An 18102-nucleotide genomic window follows, 5' to 3' on the forward strand; every position below is an offset into this window, starting at 1 on the left:
GCCTTTATTTCCATCCAAATGAGTTCATTTCAACTACAAAACATTTTGTGGCAATTTGGAAGCTTTTGTAAAACGAGCAACGACATAGATGGAACAAAAGAGAGAAACAGGTTGGCAAAGAGAGGACTGGAAAACGGAGAGAGAGAGAACAAGAAGGGATAGTGTTATGAAAGTGCTTCCATTTTTAATTTATTTTTTGAGGACTTGTGTTAAAACTGAAAAGATTTCACGGATGTGTTTTTTTTTTTAAAAACCAAGTTCACTGAAAGGACACTTGAGATGTTGTGCTTTAAGCTCAATAAACAACTGAATCCTTGGTGACCTGGGAAGATGTTTACAGAGAAGCCACATGTCAAGGTTTACAGAGGTCAGGAGGTTGACTTTCTGTTTGGGGAAGATATTATTTTCAAGTCAGTTGGGGTGTGAACTGTTTTGAAGACAGTTGGTGTTTTGCCTGCCAAAGAAAAGGAAGTCACCCAGTTCAGGTCTTTCTCTACCTTTATGAAAAAACCCTACAAAGATCCAGTGTGGGAGAGCTAAAATCCCTGGTGCTGTATCTCTCCCGCAAAACTGGTCAGATTAATTCTCAATGCCGCCTGAAAAGAACTGCTTTAAAAAAAAAAAGAATCTCAGTAACCAGTCTCCATATACCAGGACACCAGACCAAGAGGGATAACAGACTACCTTCCATATCAGTTCTTTATTTCTTCAAGAATTAGCAAGTATTTGGCCAAAGTATTCTTTTTTGTAACAGACCTCTGAAGAGAGAATTTCTGTATTGTGTGTGTGGGGGGAATTTAAAAAGGGAACTTTCATATTTCAATCTGTGTGTTAATGCATTGTTTCGTTATTGGATAAGTCTTGTTTGATAATAAACTGATAATTTTGTTGTTTATTAAAGAAACCTGGTTGGTGTCTTTTTTTCTGGGATAAAGAGTAGAGTCTATGATTGACCCCATCGGTAACTGGGTAAACATTTAAATATATGTTGTGACTCGTGGTGAAGTGGAACTAGAAAAGACAGTGCACTCCTCCCACCTCGGTCGTAACAGTAGATGGAGAGGGAATTAGAGATAGAGACAAACAGAGATGAAGAGAGAAATGAGGACAAACAGGCAGACACTCAATGCAGGGAGAGAGGGAGAGAAAAAGAGAAAGAGAGACACAGACAGAGCAAGAGACAGACAGCTCTGATGTGATCCAGGAGTGACTGTGTGCTCTGGTCTGCCCAGAAGTCCTACATCACAACAGTGACTACAATTCAAAAAGTACCTCATTGGTGTAAAGTGCTTCGAACGTCCAATGGTCGTGAAAGGCGCTATATAAATGCAAGTCTTCTTTTTCTTTTAAAAAAAGGAGTACACCCGATAAATGGCGACACTTTTCCACTGAGAACAAGCGTATTTGTGACACGAAAACAGACAGCACAGGCTAAACAAACTTTTTCCTTCCAAAATGCAGAAATCATTTTTATTTTATTTTGTCTCAAATCACACTGCAACCGTCGAAACCAACTGCTTATAAAGCAGTGCTCCGCATAAAACAACACAGAGTCTCCCGAGCGATCAGAGCCCCAGTACACAGACAGTTATCTTGCTTGTAAGAAGCACCTGGGCTGGATTGACCCAAGACAGTCGTTCTGTAGGTTTGACACAACCTTCGCATTAACCATTAGAAGCTTCTGCAAAAAAAGAAGCACCTCATAGTATTTCACACACCTCCTGTATTCCCAGTCAAATGAGACCAGAAATATATTTTTGCCTCTACCTTTCTCAGATTTTCTCCCCTAACTTTCTCCCTTTTTGCACTGGGAGAATTTAAGCCATTAGATGCTGATTCCTAGTCAGTTAGAAACACATCTCATCTTTATCCCCTTTCCCAGTGTTGCCACCCGATTCCCTGCCAACCCAGCTTCACTATCAAAAATAGTAGGTCTTTCCATTGTTGCCACCCCCACTCGCACCACCACCTTCTGCCCCACCCCCACCCTGGTCCCATGCCCAGATTGAGTCACCACTGAGCTAAATTACACCCACTAACCTCATTGCACAGATGGCGAGAGGCACCACGAGGGGCAACCGTGCGTCCAGTTCTGGGCACCTCACTTTACGTAGGATGTGAATACGTTAGAGAGGGTGCAGGATGATTCCAGGGATGAGGAACCTCAGTTACGAAGATAGATTGGAGAAGTTCGGACTGTTTTCCTTAGAGAAGAGAAGGCCGAGAGGAGATTTGATAGACGTGTGCAACATCATGAGGGATCTGGACAGAGTAGATAGGGAGAAACTGTTCCCACTCGTGAAAGGATCGAGAACGAGAGGGCACAGATTCAAAATGATTGGTAAAAGAAGCAACAAAAAAAAAAAAACACGACAGGAGGAAAGACTTTTTCACGCAGCGAGTGGTTAAGGTCTGGAATGCGCTGCCTGAGGAGGTGGTGGAGGCAGGTTCAATTGAAGCATTCAAAAAGGGAATTAGACAGTTATCTGAAAAGGGAGAATGCGCAGGGTTAGGGGGAGGGGAGAAGGCAGGGGAGTGGCACTGGGTGAGATGCTCGTTAGGAGAGCCGGTACAGACACGATGGGCCGAATGGCCTCCTTCTGTGCTGTAACAGTTGCGAGATTCTGTGAAATGACCCTGCCAGCCTAACCGATGCGTTCATAGCAAAGTGTCATCTAATGCAGGTGGGCAGAGTCTGCCCAGCGCAGGTGAGTTGACGGTCTAAATCCCCCACTTAGGAGTGGCAAGGTCAGAGAGCCAGGCATTGCAGAAATGGGGCGAGTTGGCAGCAAAGGGGACTTGCTCCATAATATTAAAAAGGCCAAACAGCAGCAGAGAGAAAAAAAAGAGTGTGGAATAATCACAGGAACTTAATAAAACAGTGTAAACCTTGCCAGCATGCAATCTAGCAGCCAAAGATAGTTCCCTGAAGGGCACTTCTTTTCTAACATTTTAATTTAAGCTGGCTGCGGCTGCCTTCTAGGCCACTTCCAATTGTTTGTTGGTTGGCGGTCACGGTTGCCATTGGTTACGGGACTACTGGTTTCTCCTCACTTGCGTATTCCAGTCATTAAGTGTCAAATTATTCAAGGCGGTTTATTTTTCCAGCTTCATTACAGTGAGGTTATTAACTTGCCGGGGGGAGGGAGTGTGTGTAAACCACACAATGGCATTTTCACCGAGGCCTAATCTCAAGGTTTGGGCCACCTGTTTTAAGAATTACAACAGAGTTTTCTCATCTGGGGGGGGCCCCAGTTATATTAAAAAGCAGGGTGTTCGGAACCCAGTTTGTCTGCGACATTTGCAATTTCGCACAAAAGTTGCTTCGGACTTCTGCTCGGTGTGGGAATCTCAAGAAAAACCTCCCCATCCCCCTCCAAGCTGACTCAGAAAAAAAAACGAGTATCATTCTCAAGCTGTTCTGTCTGAGGCAAATGCTTTCGATGGCAATCCCAGTCTCTCAAACACACAAATATACACACGGAGTGGCCATTTTGAGTAGACAAAAGTAGCTGTTGCCGGGGCAACAGGGCCTCAGACATTGATTAACGTCAAGAGAATCGAAAGCCCCTTGTTGTCAGTAATGTTAACTACCGTCTGTGTCTGCAAGCGACAAAAGGAGTCTGTGTTGCTACATTCAAGGAGAAATTTAAGAACAATTGAGGCACTGACAACAGAATCAGATTGTCAACGAATTTCAGATAGTTTCAACAAAAAAAAATTACTTCCAATGGCTCCGCTGAAGAGTGGCTTTCAATTCCCAACAGTACTTAACTTAGGTGGATGTTAAGGACCCCTTGACCACTATTTTGAAGGCAGGTCTGGTTAATATTTACCTCTCAACCAATATCATGATCCGGTCATCATCACCTTGCTGTTTGTGGGATCTTGCTGTGCGCAAAGTGGCTGCCTCAATTGCCGACATCACAACAGTGACTAGACTTCAAAAAGTATTTCAGTGGCTGTAAAGCGCTTTGAAACATCCTGGAGGTCGTGAAAGGCGCTATAGAAATGAAAGTTCTTTTCTCTCCAATTAAAAATGAGGTTTAGTACAAACGCGGGGGGTGGGGGCAGAAATTATAAAAAGGATTTGAGAGATTTGTTCAGATTCTCCTTTCTACTCCAGCCCGCTCTCCCAAGTTTTCTCTTGCAGGCACTGATTAAGCAAGCCCTGGGGGAGGCATGGGGGGGGGGGGGGGGGGGGGGGTGGGATTTCCCTCAGCCAAACAGCCCATAAGCGCGTGTGACAGGCAATTCGACTGTGGCAGGCATCACAGCCCAACTCCTCCATATCCCCCCTAACCGCCTCGCTCTTTGTCCACACAGCAGGTGGAGTTTCGAAGAGGGCCGACCGGACAATGATCAGGAGAAAGAATCCTGGATGACACTTCCACCCACCCCCCCCCCGCCATTCCCTACCTTGCGATACGGAGGACAATTTGAGGCCGCCCCACCCCCACCCCTCCAAGAGTCTTCCTTTCAAAACTTGGTGACAAAGATAGCAATCGAACCATTCGTCAAAAACAATAATTCTCGTATTATCAAATTATTACTAGGACAGAGTTCAAGCGCTTCCTCCTTGCCCAACTGGGCTTCCCCCATTCCTCTTTTTAGAAGTCCAACAAGTCTATGAAAGTCCGGCCATTTCCACTCCCCATTCCCAATTATCATACAATACAGACGTACTTTTTCCACCAGGATTTTGACAGGGTCCTCATTTTGTTGGCAGTCAACATTTTCATTTTGCACTCGCTGCTTGCCCGGCTGTCAGCGTAGCGTAGGCCGCACAAGATGGCCATGTCAAAGACTTCCTTCAGGTTCTTCTGCGTCAGCGAGGAGCACTCCACGTAAGCCACCGCGTCAATCTTCTCAGCCAGCACCCGGGCAGCCCCCTGGGGCACCGGCTTCTCCTTGCACTTGGCCAGCTCGATCAGGACTTTCACATCCTCGCGGAGGTCACACTGGGTACCCACCAGGACAACGGGAGCAGTGGGGCAGTGATGGCGGATCTCGGGCATCCACTTCTCGGCGATGTTCTGGAAGGACGAGGGGCTAACCACGCTGAAGCAGAGCAGGAACACATCGGTTTTGTGGTAGCAAAAGTGTCGGAGCTTGTCAAATTCATCCTGCATAGATAGAGGAGGAGGAAAGAGAGAAGGTTTAAGGTCAATAAACAGGTAAGTGGCCTCCTCAATGCGATGCTAAAACCAACATGGATGAGATCCCAAAACTGTAACAAGTTAGCAGATTAGGACAGTAATGAGCAGAAATACAAGTGGCCTCCGCACTCCTGGCAGAAAGAAATATTTTCTCCAAGATTCCTGTTCCTGATCATTATTTCTTGACTGACTCACTAAAGAGCAACACTTCCTACCCACTTCCCACATGCTGAACGATTCCCGGGTTTGTCACGACAACACAAGTGGCCAATGAGGTACCCAAAGTGACTGGAGGTTGGTATGCTGGCTACTGAATAACTGCAGGTGCGAGCGCGCAAAAAAAAGTGCGCTCTAAAGAGAAATGAGAGAGTGCACGTGCGCGAGAGATCACGCACAAGAGAAAAAAAAGCAGACGAGAGAAAAAAAAAGAGCGCTCGCAAAAGAAAAAAAAAAAAAAGAGCGCGCCAGTGAGTGAGTGAAAGTGGTTCAGAGTCAGAAGGTTGCGCGTTCAAGTCCCACTCCATAGAAACGAGCACAAAATTTAGGCTCTCAGTCCACTGCAGTGCTGGGGGAGTGCTGCACTGCCGCAGGTGTTGCCTTGAGCATTGGATGTTAAAAACGGAGGTCCCGTCTGACACTTCAGGTAATAGATCCAGAGCACTACTGGCAGAAGAACAGGGGAGTTCTCCTCAGTGTCCTGCCTAATATTTATCCTTTAATCAACATCACTTAAAAAAAAACAGATGAGCTAATCTTCTGTCCCAGTTGCAGCTTGTTGCAGGTAAGTTGGCTGCTGTACTTCCTGACATAACAGTCACTGTACTTCCAAAGTAATCCATTGATTGCAAAGCGCTATGGGATGCCCCGACAACGAGGATGAGTGAATAGGAGAAAAACGATTACTAGTTACTTACTTGGCCAGCAGTGTCACACAGCTGCAGTCTGATCGGGGTCCCATCGACTTGAACAACAGCTACAACATAAAAAAAAAGCAAGCTTAATTTAGAATAATTGTTAAGGGAGCAGAATGCTCCTGCCACTTGTATCAGGTTTAACTCAATGCTGATGTCATGGATTTCAGAGATGGAACATTTAACTTGAATAATCACTGGGTTCCTGATCGGCTTTCGGAGGAACTCATTCAGCCCAGCATGATTCCTACGTGATGCGTCAGCTGTAGCTCAGCGGGGAGCAATGTCACCCTTGTGTCAGCCGGTCCTGGGTTCGAGTCCCACTCCAGAGCTGGGCTGATAACGCCCAGTGCGGTACCGGAGGGTGCTTCGCACTATCAGAGGTGCTGTCTTGCTGATCGGACGTTAAACCGAGGCCCTGTCTGCCCTCTTAGGTGGATACAAAAGATTCCATGACACTATTTTCAAGAGAAAATCAGGGCCATTATTTATTTCTCAACCAACATCAGTTAAAAATAGATGATCTGGTCACTATCACATTGCTGTTTGTGGGAGCTTGCTGTGCACAAATTGGCTGCTGTGTTTCCTACATGACAGCAGTAACTCCACTTCAAAAAGTACCTCATTGGCTGTAAATCGCTTCGGGATGCCCGGAGTGTGTGAAAGGCACTATATAAATTCAAATATTACTTTATTCACCCACAGGACAGAGGTTCAGAAATCCCAGGTACAGCCGTGTCCTTGAGTTTAAATGTTTGCTACATTACACAACAGTGACTACATCTGGGGGGAGAGAAAAAAAAGTGCTTCAATTGGCTGTAAAGCGCTTTGGGAAGTCTGGAGGTCGCGAATGGTGCTATATAAATGCAAGTTCCTTCTTTTCTTTCCTGGAGGCGCCAGGACAATCCTGCAGGGCTGGCAGCTCCTGACCCGCACTTGAACCTGGGAAGGTTTTTGAGTGAGGACGTCAGACAGACAACCCCCATCAACAGCCTCCAGCAACCACTACCTTGACACAAGACATGAACATGGCTACTGGGCACTGAGTGAAGGCAAACACCAAGGGTGGAGTCAGCACCTTGGGCTTTGGGAGAGGGGGGGGAAATTTACAGGGGATGATGATGGTTGCAGTGACGAGGAACAAAATCAATATGAAATCTTCAAAAGAACTGGGATTGGGGGAGGGGGGGGGAATAAAAACACACACACACATATACACAATAAGAATGGACGTGGCTTATTTCAAAAGCTATTCGTGGAAATCAGATGCAAACAAAGACTTTAGACTTGGTACCGCAGCAACTATCCTGGGCAGGAGATTGCAGTCAGCACTGTGTGCAAATACGCCTGGTGAGAGATCAAAGGGAACAGGCCCCAGGGTAAAGCAACAGTGAAAAAAAAATCGAGGGAGTCAAGGTCCAACAGTCTTACGAACGAGGACTGACAGGAGGAAGTTCAAATCTGTTGTGCAGATGGAGTTCAGCTGGTGACACTCTCTAGTTACCCTCTCTCTCAATACTAACAGGATGGTATCAGTGACTGAAGAGAACAAATAAACCTTTTGATGTGCCAGAGCGAGGAGGCCCCCCAAGCTTGACCTTGGGTTTCTGTTGTGCTCATTGATCTCAGCTAGCACAATGGCACTGCAATCACGCACAGCGATCTTCAGACTAGTGGGGGAAGGAATGGCTCAGCCAGAGGCTTCACTTCTGATTGGCAAAGCTGGCTGGAACTTGGCAGTGAGGTTGCCCTCCCCAGTTGAATTGCCTGCCGCAATGTGCCCACTGTCTGGGTTCAGCCATGAAGAGTGGGCGAGGTACCCGGGCACTGGAGCCCCAGGTGGGCGGCAGCAGTTTCCAGAAGATTATCTGAAGCGGGGAAGTTAATCTATGCACCGTTACCAGATCTACCCACCATAGGAGTACCAAGATACCAACAGCAACAAATCCTTGCATTTATGGCAATCTCTCACCAGGCGGCACAGTGGTTAGCACCGCAGCCTCACAGCTCCAGCGACCCGGGTTCGGTTCTGGGTACTGCCTGTGCGGAGTTTGCAAGTTCTCCCTGCGTCTGCGTGGGTTTCCTCCAGGTGCTCCGGTTTCCTCCCACATGCCAAAGACTTGCGGGTTGATAGGTAAATTGGCCATGGTAAAAATTGCCCCTAGCGTAAGTAGGTGGTAGGAGAATTGAGGGAAGGTGAGGACGTGAGGGGGAAAAAAATGGGATTAATGTAGGATTAGTATAAATGGGTGGTTGATGGTCAGCGCCGACTCGTTGGGCCGAAGGGCCTGTTTCGGTGCTGTAACTCTCTCTCTATGAGTCTAATGAGCACCTTTAACATAATAAAACATCCCAAGGTGCTTCTCAGGGGCGTCAATGAGAAAAATTTGACACCCAGGCACATAAGGAGTTAGGACAGGTAACCAAAAGCTTGGTCAAAGAGGTGGGTGTGCAATAGCGTCTTAATGGAGGAGAAAGAGGCAGAGAGGTTTAGGGAGGGAACTCCAGAGCTTCGGGCCCCAGAAAGCTGAAGACACAGCCACCAATCATTAAGCAATTAAAATCAAGGATGCACAAGAGGCCAGAACTGGCAAAATAATTCACAGAGAATACAGACAGAGGGCGAGCTCCCTTTTTAGTATCAATGTTCTCCCCACTCTCCTAAAGATCCCCACCTCCAGTGGCTCATCCGAGTGCTAATTATCTAGGAGTGAACATGCACCTTCCTGCTCTCCATCTCAGCTATCCAATCTCTAACTAGACAAACCTTCAGAGGAACCTAGATCCAATGAATGGGTGACACCGCACTCAAAAGACTCAATCCAATACAATTACAATATTAAAATTCTCACATTCAAAATTCCCCTCCATGGACTCTCCTTCTCCCGATCTCTGTAACCTCCTCCACCCCTTACAAAACCTCCAGGATCTCTGCGCTCCTCCAATCCTGGCCTCTTGTGCATTGCTAATTTCTTTCACTGCACATCGGCGACCGTGCCTTCAGCTGCCTGGGCCCCAAGCTCTGGAATTCCCTCCCTAAAACCCCTCTCTCCTGTTTTAAAACCCTCCTCAAAACCTACCTCGTTGACCAAGCTTTTGGTCACCTGTCTCCAATACCTCCTAATGGGGCTTGGTGTCAACATCTGATAATGCTCCTGTAAAGCATCTCGGGACATCTTACTACATTGAGAGCGCTACATAAAACTGTTATAGATAACACTTTGTATCGGACTGACATTTTACCATTTGATGCCACTCGTGTACGTTTCCCAAGTAGTACATTATGTTCTAGGGACATTGTCCTTGTGTAATGTGGCTCAAATGTGTCAGTCTTCTTAGAAAGGCTACAGAAACCAGGCAAAGATCAGGAGCCTCCCACATTCATAACTCCGTCAGTGATGTACTGATTGTTGCTTCACTTCCGATTCAGACACGGGCAGAAAGCTAGAGGGATGCCCCAATTTCCAAATCCCAATTCACACTGCAGGTGGCAAATGGAGGTCACTCGGCTCGCTAAGGGAGATGGAAGTCACCTAGCCTCTCTGCGCGTATCAATTCAGAAACATCAGCACTACACTGGCTGTGGATCCAGTTCCGACACATCCCCCAGCAACTCCATCCCACCTCTCATACACAACTCCCTCTCCCCAGCTACGTCAGGTACAGACTTCGCAACCTCCAGCCTGACACCAGAACATGCACAGCTAGTAACTCTTGTTAAACAGGGCCCTGCGCTCAATCTGCCAGGGGTTTCAGTGTTAAGACTGAAATAAGGCAATGGGATTAAAATCAAGCTCAAACTAAATGACCCTGCACCGCCACTGCGGAACACTGGGGTACAGCACTGGCGGGGACAGGTCTGCCGCTGCGGAACACTGGGGTACAGCACTGGCGGGGACAGGTCTGCCGCTGCGGAACACTGGGGTACAGCACTGGCGGGGACAGGTCTGCCGCTGCGGAACACTGGGGTACAGCACTGGCGGGGACAGGTCTGCCGCTGCGGAACACTGGGGTACAGCACTGGCGGGGACAGGTCTGCCGCTGCGGAACACTGGGGTACAGCACTGGCGGGGACAGGTCTGCCGCTGCGGAACACTGGGGTACAGCACTGGCGGGGACAGGTCTGCCACTGCGGAACACTGGGGTACAGCACTGGCGGGGACAGGTCTGCCACTGCGGAACACTGGGGTACAGCACTGGCGGGGACAGGTCTGCCACTGCGGAACACTGGGGTACAGCACTGGCGGGGACAGGTCTGCCACTGCGGAACACTGGGGTACAGCACTGGCGGGGACAGGTCTGCCACTGCGGAACACTGGGGTACAGCACTGGCGGGGACAGGTCTGCCACTGCGGAACACTGGGGTACAGCACTGGCGGGGACAGGTCTGCCACTGCGGAACACTGGGGTACAGCACTGGCGGGGACAGGTCTGCCACTGCGGAACACTGGGGTACAGCACTGGCGGGGACAGGTCTGCCACTGCGGAACACTGGGGTACAGCACTGGCGGGGACAGGTCTGCCACTGCGGAACACTGGGGTACAGCACTGGCGGGGACAGGTCTGCCACTGCGGAACACTGGGGTACAGCACTGGCGGGGACAGGTCTGCCACTGCGGAACACTGGGGTACAGCACTGGCGGGGACAGGTCTGCCACTGCGGAACACTGGGGTACAGCACTGGCGGGGACAGGTCTGCCACTGCGGAACACTGGGGTACAGCACTGGCGGGGACAGGTCTGCCACTGCGGAACACTGGGGTACAGCACTGGCGGGGACAGGTCTGCCACTGCGGAACACTGGGGTACAGCACTGGCGGGGACAGGTCTGCCACTGCGGAACACTGGGGTACAGCACTGGCGGGGACAGGTCTGCCACTGCGGAACACTGGGGTACAGCACTGGCGGGGACAGGTCTGCCACTGCGGAACACTGGGGTACAGCACTGGCGGGGACAGGTCTGCCACTGCGGAACACTGGGGTACAGCACTGGCGGGGACAGGTCTGCCACTGCGGAACACTGGGGTACAGCACTGGCGGGGACAGGTCTGCCACTGCGGAACACTGGGGTACAGCACTGGCGGGGACAGGTCTGCCACTGCGGAACACTGGGGTACAGCACTGGCGGGGACAGGTCTGCCACTGCGGAACACTGGGGTACAGCACTGGCGGGGACAGGTCTGCCACTGCGGAACACTGGGGTACAGCACTGGCGGGGACAGGTCTGCCACTGCGGAACACTGGGGTACAGCACTGGCGGGGACAGGTCTGCCACTGCGGAACACTGGGGTACAGCACTGGCGGGGACAGGTCTGCCACTGCGGAACACTGGGGTACAGCACTGGCGGGGACAGGTCTGCCACTGCGGAACACTGGGGTACAGCACTGGCGGGGACAGGTCTGCCACTGCGGAACACTGGGGTACAGCACTGGCGGGGACAGGTCTGCCACTGCGGAACACTGGGGTACAGCACTGGCGGGGACAGGTCTGTCACTGCGGAACACTGGGGTACAGCACTGGCGGGGACAGGTCTGTCACTGCGGAACACTGGGGTACAGCACTGGCGGGGACAGTCTGTCACTGTGGAACACTGGGGTACAGCACTGGCGGGGACAGGTCTGTCACTGTGGAACACTGGGGTACGTTATATACAAGGTCCTGAAGTTCCTATATGCTATACACTGATGAGGACTGAACGAGTGAACACAGTCCTTACAAAAGAAATCACAAGGGCTGAATGTGCTGTCTGCTTCTGCTATACAACCTCAGCACCAAGACAGGAAATAAGATCAACGACCGTACTCATTTAGGAGTTCAGATATTTTTCTAAAATATCTATTTGTTTTTGAAAAGAAAGGGATTGAAACAGATAGACATTTACAGCCTGTTTCCCCAGTGAGGGGAAACAGGAAAACCGAGCTGCACAAACAATAGATGTTGACAATAAAAAACACATACAAGGTCACACTGGAAAATGAAACATGGACCAGGCTCCATGTACCGCACTCCCCCAGGGACCCCTGGGTTACACACAGAAACCTTCTCATTGTTTAAATGCACTGTTTCTTCCTTCTCCTGCAAGTGCTGACGCCAATCTAAGGTAGACCTCTGGTTCAGCAGTCAACTTCCCATTCTGTGTGTGGGCTGCGACAGTAAATGTTCCCTGGCTATTTAACTGTGAGGATCCTCACATCCATTCCTGCTGGCTCCCCTACCGGCACCACCCCCCCCCCCAACCCCCACCCCCACCCCTCCCCTCCCCTCGTGCCTCCTTCCTGTGAGGGGCCCTACTGATTTACTCTTTGCAGTGAAGACACCCCCTCCTCACTGTCCCTTCACTGAGGGTGATCTGGTACCTCAGCACCAGGGATCAAGCCTGGGATCTTGCTGCCCCTCTGAGACAACGGTGAGACATTTACAAAACACACATTGTTGCAACATCTGCCAAGTTCAGCCACACATCTGTATTTGCCAAAATTTCCTTACCCAAATTAGTGCCCCCTAGAAATTCCCTCCCCGGTTCCTCTCAAGCTTCAAATGTCTTTCTTCAAACACACCTCCTCCCTCTTTGTGTACCTGCTAAAACTTCCTCATTCCAGATCCTAATCCAACTCTTTATAGAATCTTACAGAACTGCAGGAGGCCATTCGGCCCGTCATGCTAGTGCTGGCTCTTTGAAAGAGTGATCTAATTTGTCCCCACGCCCCCTGCTGTTTCCCCATTGATCTTCAACTTTCTCCTTTTCCAGGTATTTATCCAATTCCCCTTTTGAAAGTTACTGCTTCTGCCACCCTTTCAGGCAGGGCATTCCAGATCACAACAACTCACTGTGTAATGAAAAACATCCTTTTTGCCCCACTGGAGCATTTGCCAATTTTCTTAATTTGTGTCCTCTGGTTACTGACCCTCCAGCCGGAGTAAATAAGAATTTATTTCCACTATCAAAACTCCTCAGGATTTTTAACACCTCTATTAAAGACTCTCTTTAACCTCCTCTGTCCCAAGGAGAACAACCCCCAGCTTCAGACAGTTATATGAGAAGGAAGAATGTACAGGGTTACGGGGAGTGAAATGCTCCTTCGGAAAGTTTGTGCAGGCACGATGAGCTGAATGGCCTCCTTCTGCACTGTTACAATTCTGTGAACCTCCAGTCTCTCCACACCCCTGGCACCATTCTGATAAATCTTCTCTGCAACCTCTCCTAGGCCGTGACATCTTTCCTAAAAGGTGTGGTGCTCAGAATTGGACGAAATACCTTCCCCGGCGCCTAATCAAAGATTTATAAAAGGGGTTTACCCTAACTTTATTCCTCTCGTGCAGTATGCCTGTATAAAGCATGAATCTTAAAGCTGTTGCATTTCTCACCCTCAGTCTGCCCTTGTTGCTCCGAGTTATAAGCTTCTAAAACACGTTAACCTCACCTAAACTCTGCTTCCTTGTTTATCTCCTGTTCTCTCCCACCCCCGCTCAGCTGGGTGCTGTTCTGTACTATGGATTCTCCAATAAGTTCATAGCAATTATGTAATTAAAAAACCTATCCCCACAGTTATCAGCTCCCATTTCAAAGTCACATGGATTCACTGTCCTTCACTGTAATCAGCTCCCCTTGGGTTTTGTACCAGACACAGAGACAGATTCCAAGGGCTAGGATGCTGAGCTCGGCAGATATTGCACTAAAACAGACAGCAAATAAAGTCTGCAGGGATGTGGAGTGAGCCATCACTAAATGACACATAGGTGTTCAAACTTTAGGAATATAGAGAGAGAGTTTTACTCTGTATCTAACCCCGTGCTGTACCTGCCCTGGGAGTGTTTGATGGGGACAGTGTAGAGGGAGCTTTACTCTGTATCTAACCCCGTGCTGTACCTGTCCTCAGAGAGTTTGATGGGGACAGAGTAGAGGGAGCTTTACTCTGTATCTAACCCCGTGCTGTACCTGTCCTGGGAGTGTTTGATGGGGACAGTGTAGAGGGAATTTACCTCTCTCGCACACACACAGAAAAGAAAGACCTGCATTTCTATAGCACCTTTCACCATCACCAGACCAAAAATGTCTTACAGCCAATGAAGTACTTTTTGAAGTGTAGTCACTGTTGTAATATCAAAAATGCTGCAGCCAATTTGTGCACAGCAAGCTCCCACAAACAGCCAGGACAATGGGGAGAACTCCCCTGCTCTTCTTCAAATTTGTGTCATGGGATCTTTTACATACACCCGAGGGGGCCTTGGTTTAAGGTTCCAATGAAATACCGCGCCTCTGACAGTGCGGCACCCCTGCACTGCTGCACTGGGAGCATCAGCACTCACCTCCAAATCAGAAGGTTCAAAAGCCCCACAGTTGACACAATCTAGACTGACGCCCTACTGCAGCAGTGAGGGAGTGCTGCACTGTCGGAGGCGCCGATTTGTAAATAGGAGACGTTAAAACCGAGGCCATAAACCATTTTTTCCCCCAAGCTGATGTTAGCACTCGCCATTATACACTCCAATAGTGCTTAACAGCACTACAAGGCCCTTGAATAGTTTGAGATCTTTATGAATGCTTGTACCTTCACATTCCAGTAACTGACTGAACATGCAACCCCTTTGATACATTTTAGAAGATCCGAAAAGGTGATATATAAATTCTTCATTATTAAATACATACATGTGGCATCTTAAAGCAGCTTAAACGCTATAAAATTAACTCCAATTAATATATATTTTAAATACATACCAGAAAAGTTATCAAAAGCGGTGGGAACATACTTGGTGGGATAACCATTGGTGGTATAGCTGACGACCAGGCTCGTTTTACCAACTGCTCCGTCTCCCAGTAACACGCATTTAAGAAATCGTTCCTGCGGGCAGCCATGCCTGCCGGTCCGTTTGGGTTTATGCGGCGGGACTGGGGGTGCAAACCCCGCTCGATAATCCAACAGATGCTGAGGAGGCATAACTCACGACAGCAGAGGTTTTATTTTTCAAAAGAAAATTCGCTTCCACCCAAGAGATAGAATAAAACTGGACAAATTAGCTCTAAACTCCAAACTAAAGGAAAAAAAAACTTTTGCAAAAGTTTCTCCAAACTTTTTTTTTCCCGCGTCTTGTCAATTTCGCTGAAACTGACGCAGTGAAAGAACTGACGGATCAGGGGCTGGCTGTGGAATCGCCTCCTGAAACACTATCCTTCCTCTCTATCCCCCCCCACCCCCATGCGTTCAAAAACTCTCAATACAAACTCTCCTCTCTGCTCGGTCCCTTTTATAAATCCAAGCCTCTCAGTCACTTGTCTCCGCCTCCCGAAACTGATCCAAAGGCTCAAAAACCAGACCTCTCTCGGATTGGAACCTCCCACACAACTCCCAACTCTTAAAGGGGCAGCACACACTCTGAATTCGGTGCAGGGGGAGAGGGTGTTGGGTTTTGAGAATTTTCTGGATGGCTGGGTAAAAGGTCCGTTGTAAATATGGGTACACGACAACCTTCTTTTGGGCCTCCTTATCTCGAGAGACAATGGATACGCGCCTGGAGGTGGTCAGTGGTTTGTGAAGCAGCGCCTGGAGTGGCTATAAAGGCCAATTCTGGAGTGACAGGCTCTTCCACAGGTGCTGCAGAGAAATTTGTTTGTTGGGGCTGTTGCACAGTTGGCTCTCCCCTTGCGCCTCTGTCTTTTTTCCTGCCAACTACTAAGTCTCTTCGACTCGCCACAATTTAGCCCTGTCTTTATGGCTGCCCGCCAGCTCTGGCGAATGCTGGCAACTGACTCCCACGACTTGTGATCAATGTCACACGATTTCATGTCGCGTTTGCAGACGTCTTTATAACGGAGACATGGACGGCCGGTGGGTCTGATACCAGTGGCGAACTCGCTGTACAATGTGTCTTTGGGGATCCTGCCATCTTCCATGCGGCTCACATGGCCAAGCCATCTCAAGCGCCGCTGACTCAGTAGTGTGTATAAGCTGGGGATGTTGGCCGCTTCAAGGACTTCTGTGTTGGAGATATAGTCCTGCCACCTGATGCCAAGTATTCTCCGAAGGCAGCGAAGATGGAATGAATTGAGACGTCGCTCTTGGCTGGCATACGTTGTCCAGGCCTCGCTGCCGTAGAGCAAGGTACTGAGGACACAGACACGACAACCTATTCCCACCGGAATGACTCGATCTGGGTCCAGATATTATCTACTATCTCTGACACAAACTCCCTCACACATTAACCCGCTCGCTCACACATTAACCCGCTCTCTCACACATTAACCCGCTCTCTCACACATTAACCCGCTCTCTCACACATTAACCCGCTCTCTCTCACACATTAACCCGCTCTCTCTCACACATTAACCCGCTCTCTCACACATTAACCCGCTCTCTCACACATTAACCCGCTCACTCTCACACATTAACCCGCTCTCTCTCTCATTAACCCGCTCTCTCTCTCATTAACCCGCTCTCTCACACATTAACCCGCTCTCTCACACATTAACCCGCTCTCTCTCTCATTAACCCGCTCTCTCTCACATTAACCCGCTCTCTCTCACATTAACCCGCTCGCTCTCACATTAACCCGCTCTCTCTCACATTAACCCGCTCTCTCTCACATTAACCCGCTCTCTCTCACATTAACCCGCTCTCTCTCACATTAACCCGCTCTCTCTCACATTAACCCGCTCTCTCTCACATTAACCCGCTCTCTCACATTAACCCGCTCTCTCTCACATTAACCCGCTCTCTCTCACATTAACCCGCTCTCTCTCACATTAACCCGCTCTCTCTCACATTAACCCGCTCTCTCTGACATTAACCCGCTCTCTCTCACATTAACCCGCTCTCTCTCATTAACCTGCTCTCTCTCATTAACCTGCTCTCTCTCATATTAACCTGCTCTCTCGCACATTAACCCGCTCTCTCTCTCATTAACCTGCTCTCTCTCTCATTAACCTGCTCTCTCTCTCATTAACCTGCTCTCTCTCTCATTAACCTGCTCTCTCTCTCATTAACCTGCTCTCTCTCATTAACCTGCTCTCTCTCATATTAACCTGCTCTCTCTCACATTAACCTGCTCTCTCTCACATTAACCCGCTCTCTCACACATTAACCTGCTCTCTCTCACATTAACCTGCTCTCTCTCATTAACCTGCTCTCTCTCACATTAACCCGCTCTCTCGCACATTAACCCGCTCTCTCGCACATTAACCTGCCGTCTCTCACATTAACCTGCCGTCTCTCACATTAACCCGCTCTCTCACACATTAACCCGCTCTCTCTCACATTAACCTGCTCTCTCTCACATTAACCTGCTCTCTCTCACATTAACCTGCTCTCTCTCTCATTAACCCGCTCTCTCACACATTAACCTGCTCTCTCTCACATTAACCTGCTCTCTCTCACATTAACCCGCTCTCTCACACATTAACCCGCTCTCTCTCACATTAACCTGCCGTCTCTCACATTAACCTGCTCTCTCTCACATTAACCTGCTCTCTCTCACATTAACCCGCTCTCTCACATTAACCCGCTCTCTCACACATTAACCTGCTCTCTCTCACATTAACCCGCTCTCTCTCACATTAACCCGCTCCCTCTCACATTAACCCGCTCTCTCACACATTAACCCGCTCTCTCTCACATTAACCCGCTCTCTCTCACATTAACCCGCTCTCTCTCACATTAACCCGCTCTCTCTCACATTAACCCGCTCTCTCTCACATTAACCCGCTCTCTCTCACATTAACCCGCTCTCTCTCACATTAACCCGCTCTCTCTCACATTAACCCGCTCTCTCTCACATTAACCCGCTCTCTCTCACATTAACCCGCTCTCTCGCACATTAAAGTGCTCTCTCGCACATTAACCTGCTCTCTCACACATTAACCTGCTCTCTCTCATTAACCTGCTCTCTCTCACATTAACCTGCTCTCTCTCACATTAACCTGCTCTCTCGCACATTAACCTGCTCTCTCACACATTAACCTGCTCTCTCACACATTAACCTGCTCTCTCACACATTAACCTGCTCTCTCTCACACATTAACCTGCTCTCTCTCACATTAA

At 48.9% G+C, this 18102-nt stretch overlaps 1 protein-coding gene across 3 annotated transcripts; it reads right to left on the reverse strand.

The window, feature by feature from the left end:
* Window positions 1-1441: 1441 nt before the first annotated feature.
* On the reverse strand, window positions 1442-15284 carry rhoub (ras homolog family member Ub). 3 transcript variants are annotated; one of them, XM_068019033.1, is made up of 3 exons: window positions 14787-15284; window positions 6074-6132; window positions 1442-5126 (listed from the first exon to the last, which is right to left on the reverse strand). In XM_068019033.1, exons 1-3 carry the CDS (start codon window positions 15004-15006, stop codon window positions 4668-4670), a joined length of 738 nt encoding a protein of 245 aa, XP_067875134.1. In that variant the 5' UTR covers window positions 15007-15284; the 3' UTR covers window positions 1442-4667. The 3 variants fall into 3 exon arrangements, with proteins under 3 accessions (XP_067875134.1, XP_067875136.1, XP_067875135.1); XM_068019035.1 differs by having other exon boundaries at window positions 14819-15008; XM_068019034.1 differs by lacking the exon at window positions 14787-15284 and adding an exon at window positions 8043-8232.
* Between the last annotated feature and the right edge of the window lie 2818 nt (window positions 15285-18102).

Source organism: Heterodontus francisci, chromosome 40 (assembly GCF_036365525.1).
Source record: "Heterodontus francisci isolate sHetFra1 chromosome 40, sHetFra1.hap1, whole genome shotgun sequence".
Lineage (NCBI taxonomy): Eukaryota > Metazoa > Chordata > Chondrichthyes > Heterodontiformes > Heterodontidae > Heterodontus > Heterodontus francisci.

Excerpts from the sequence above, each read along its gene's own strand:
- rhoub (XM_068019033.1), bottom strand. The coding sequence starts at position 15,006 with ATGCCTCCTCAGCATCTGTTGGATTATCGAGCGGGGTTTGCACCCCCA. Across the intron at positions 6,133-14,786 it reads CGCTTTTGATAACTTTTCTG|CTGTTGTTCAAGTCGATGGG; the intron begins GTATGTATTTAA and ends TTTATGTTGTAG. Across the intron at positions 5,127-6,073 it reads TGTGTGACACTGCTGGCCAA|GATGAATTTGACAAGCTCCG; the intron begins GTAAGTAACTAG and ends CTATCTATGCAG.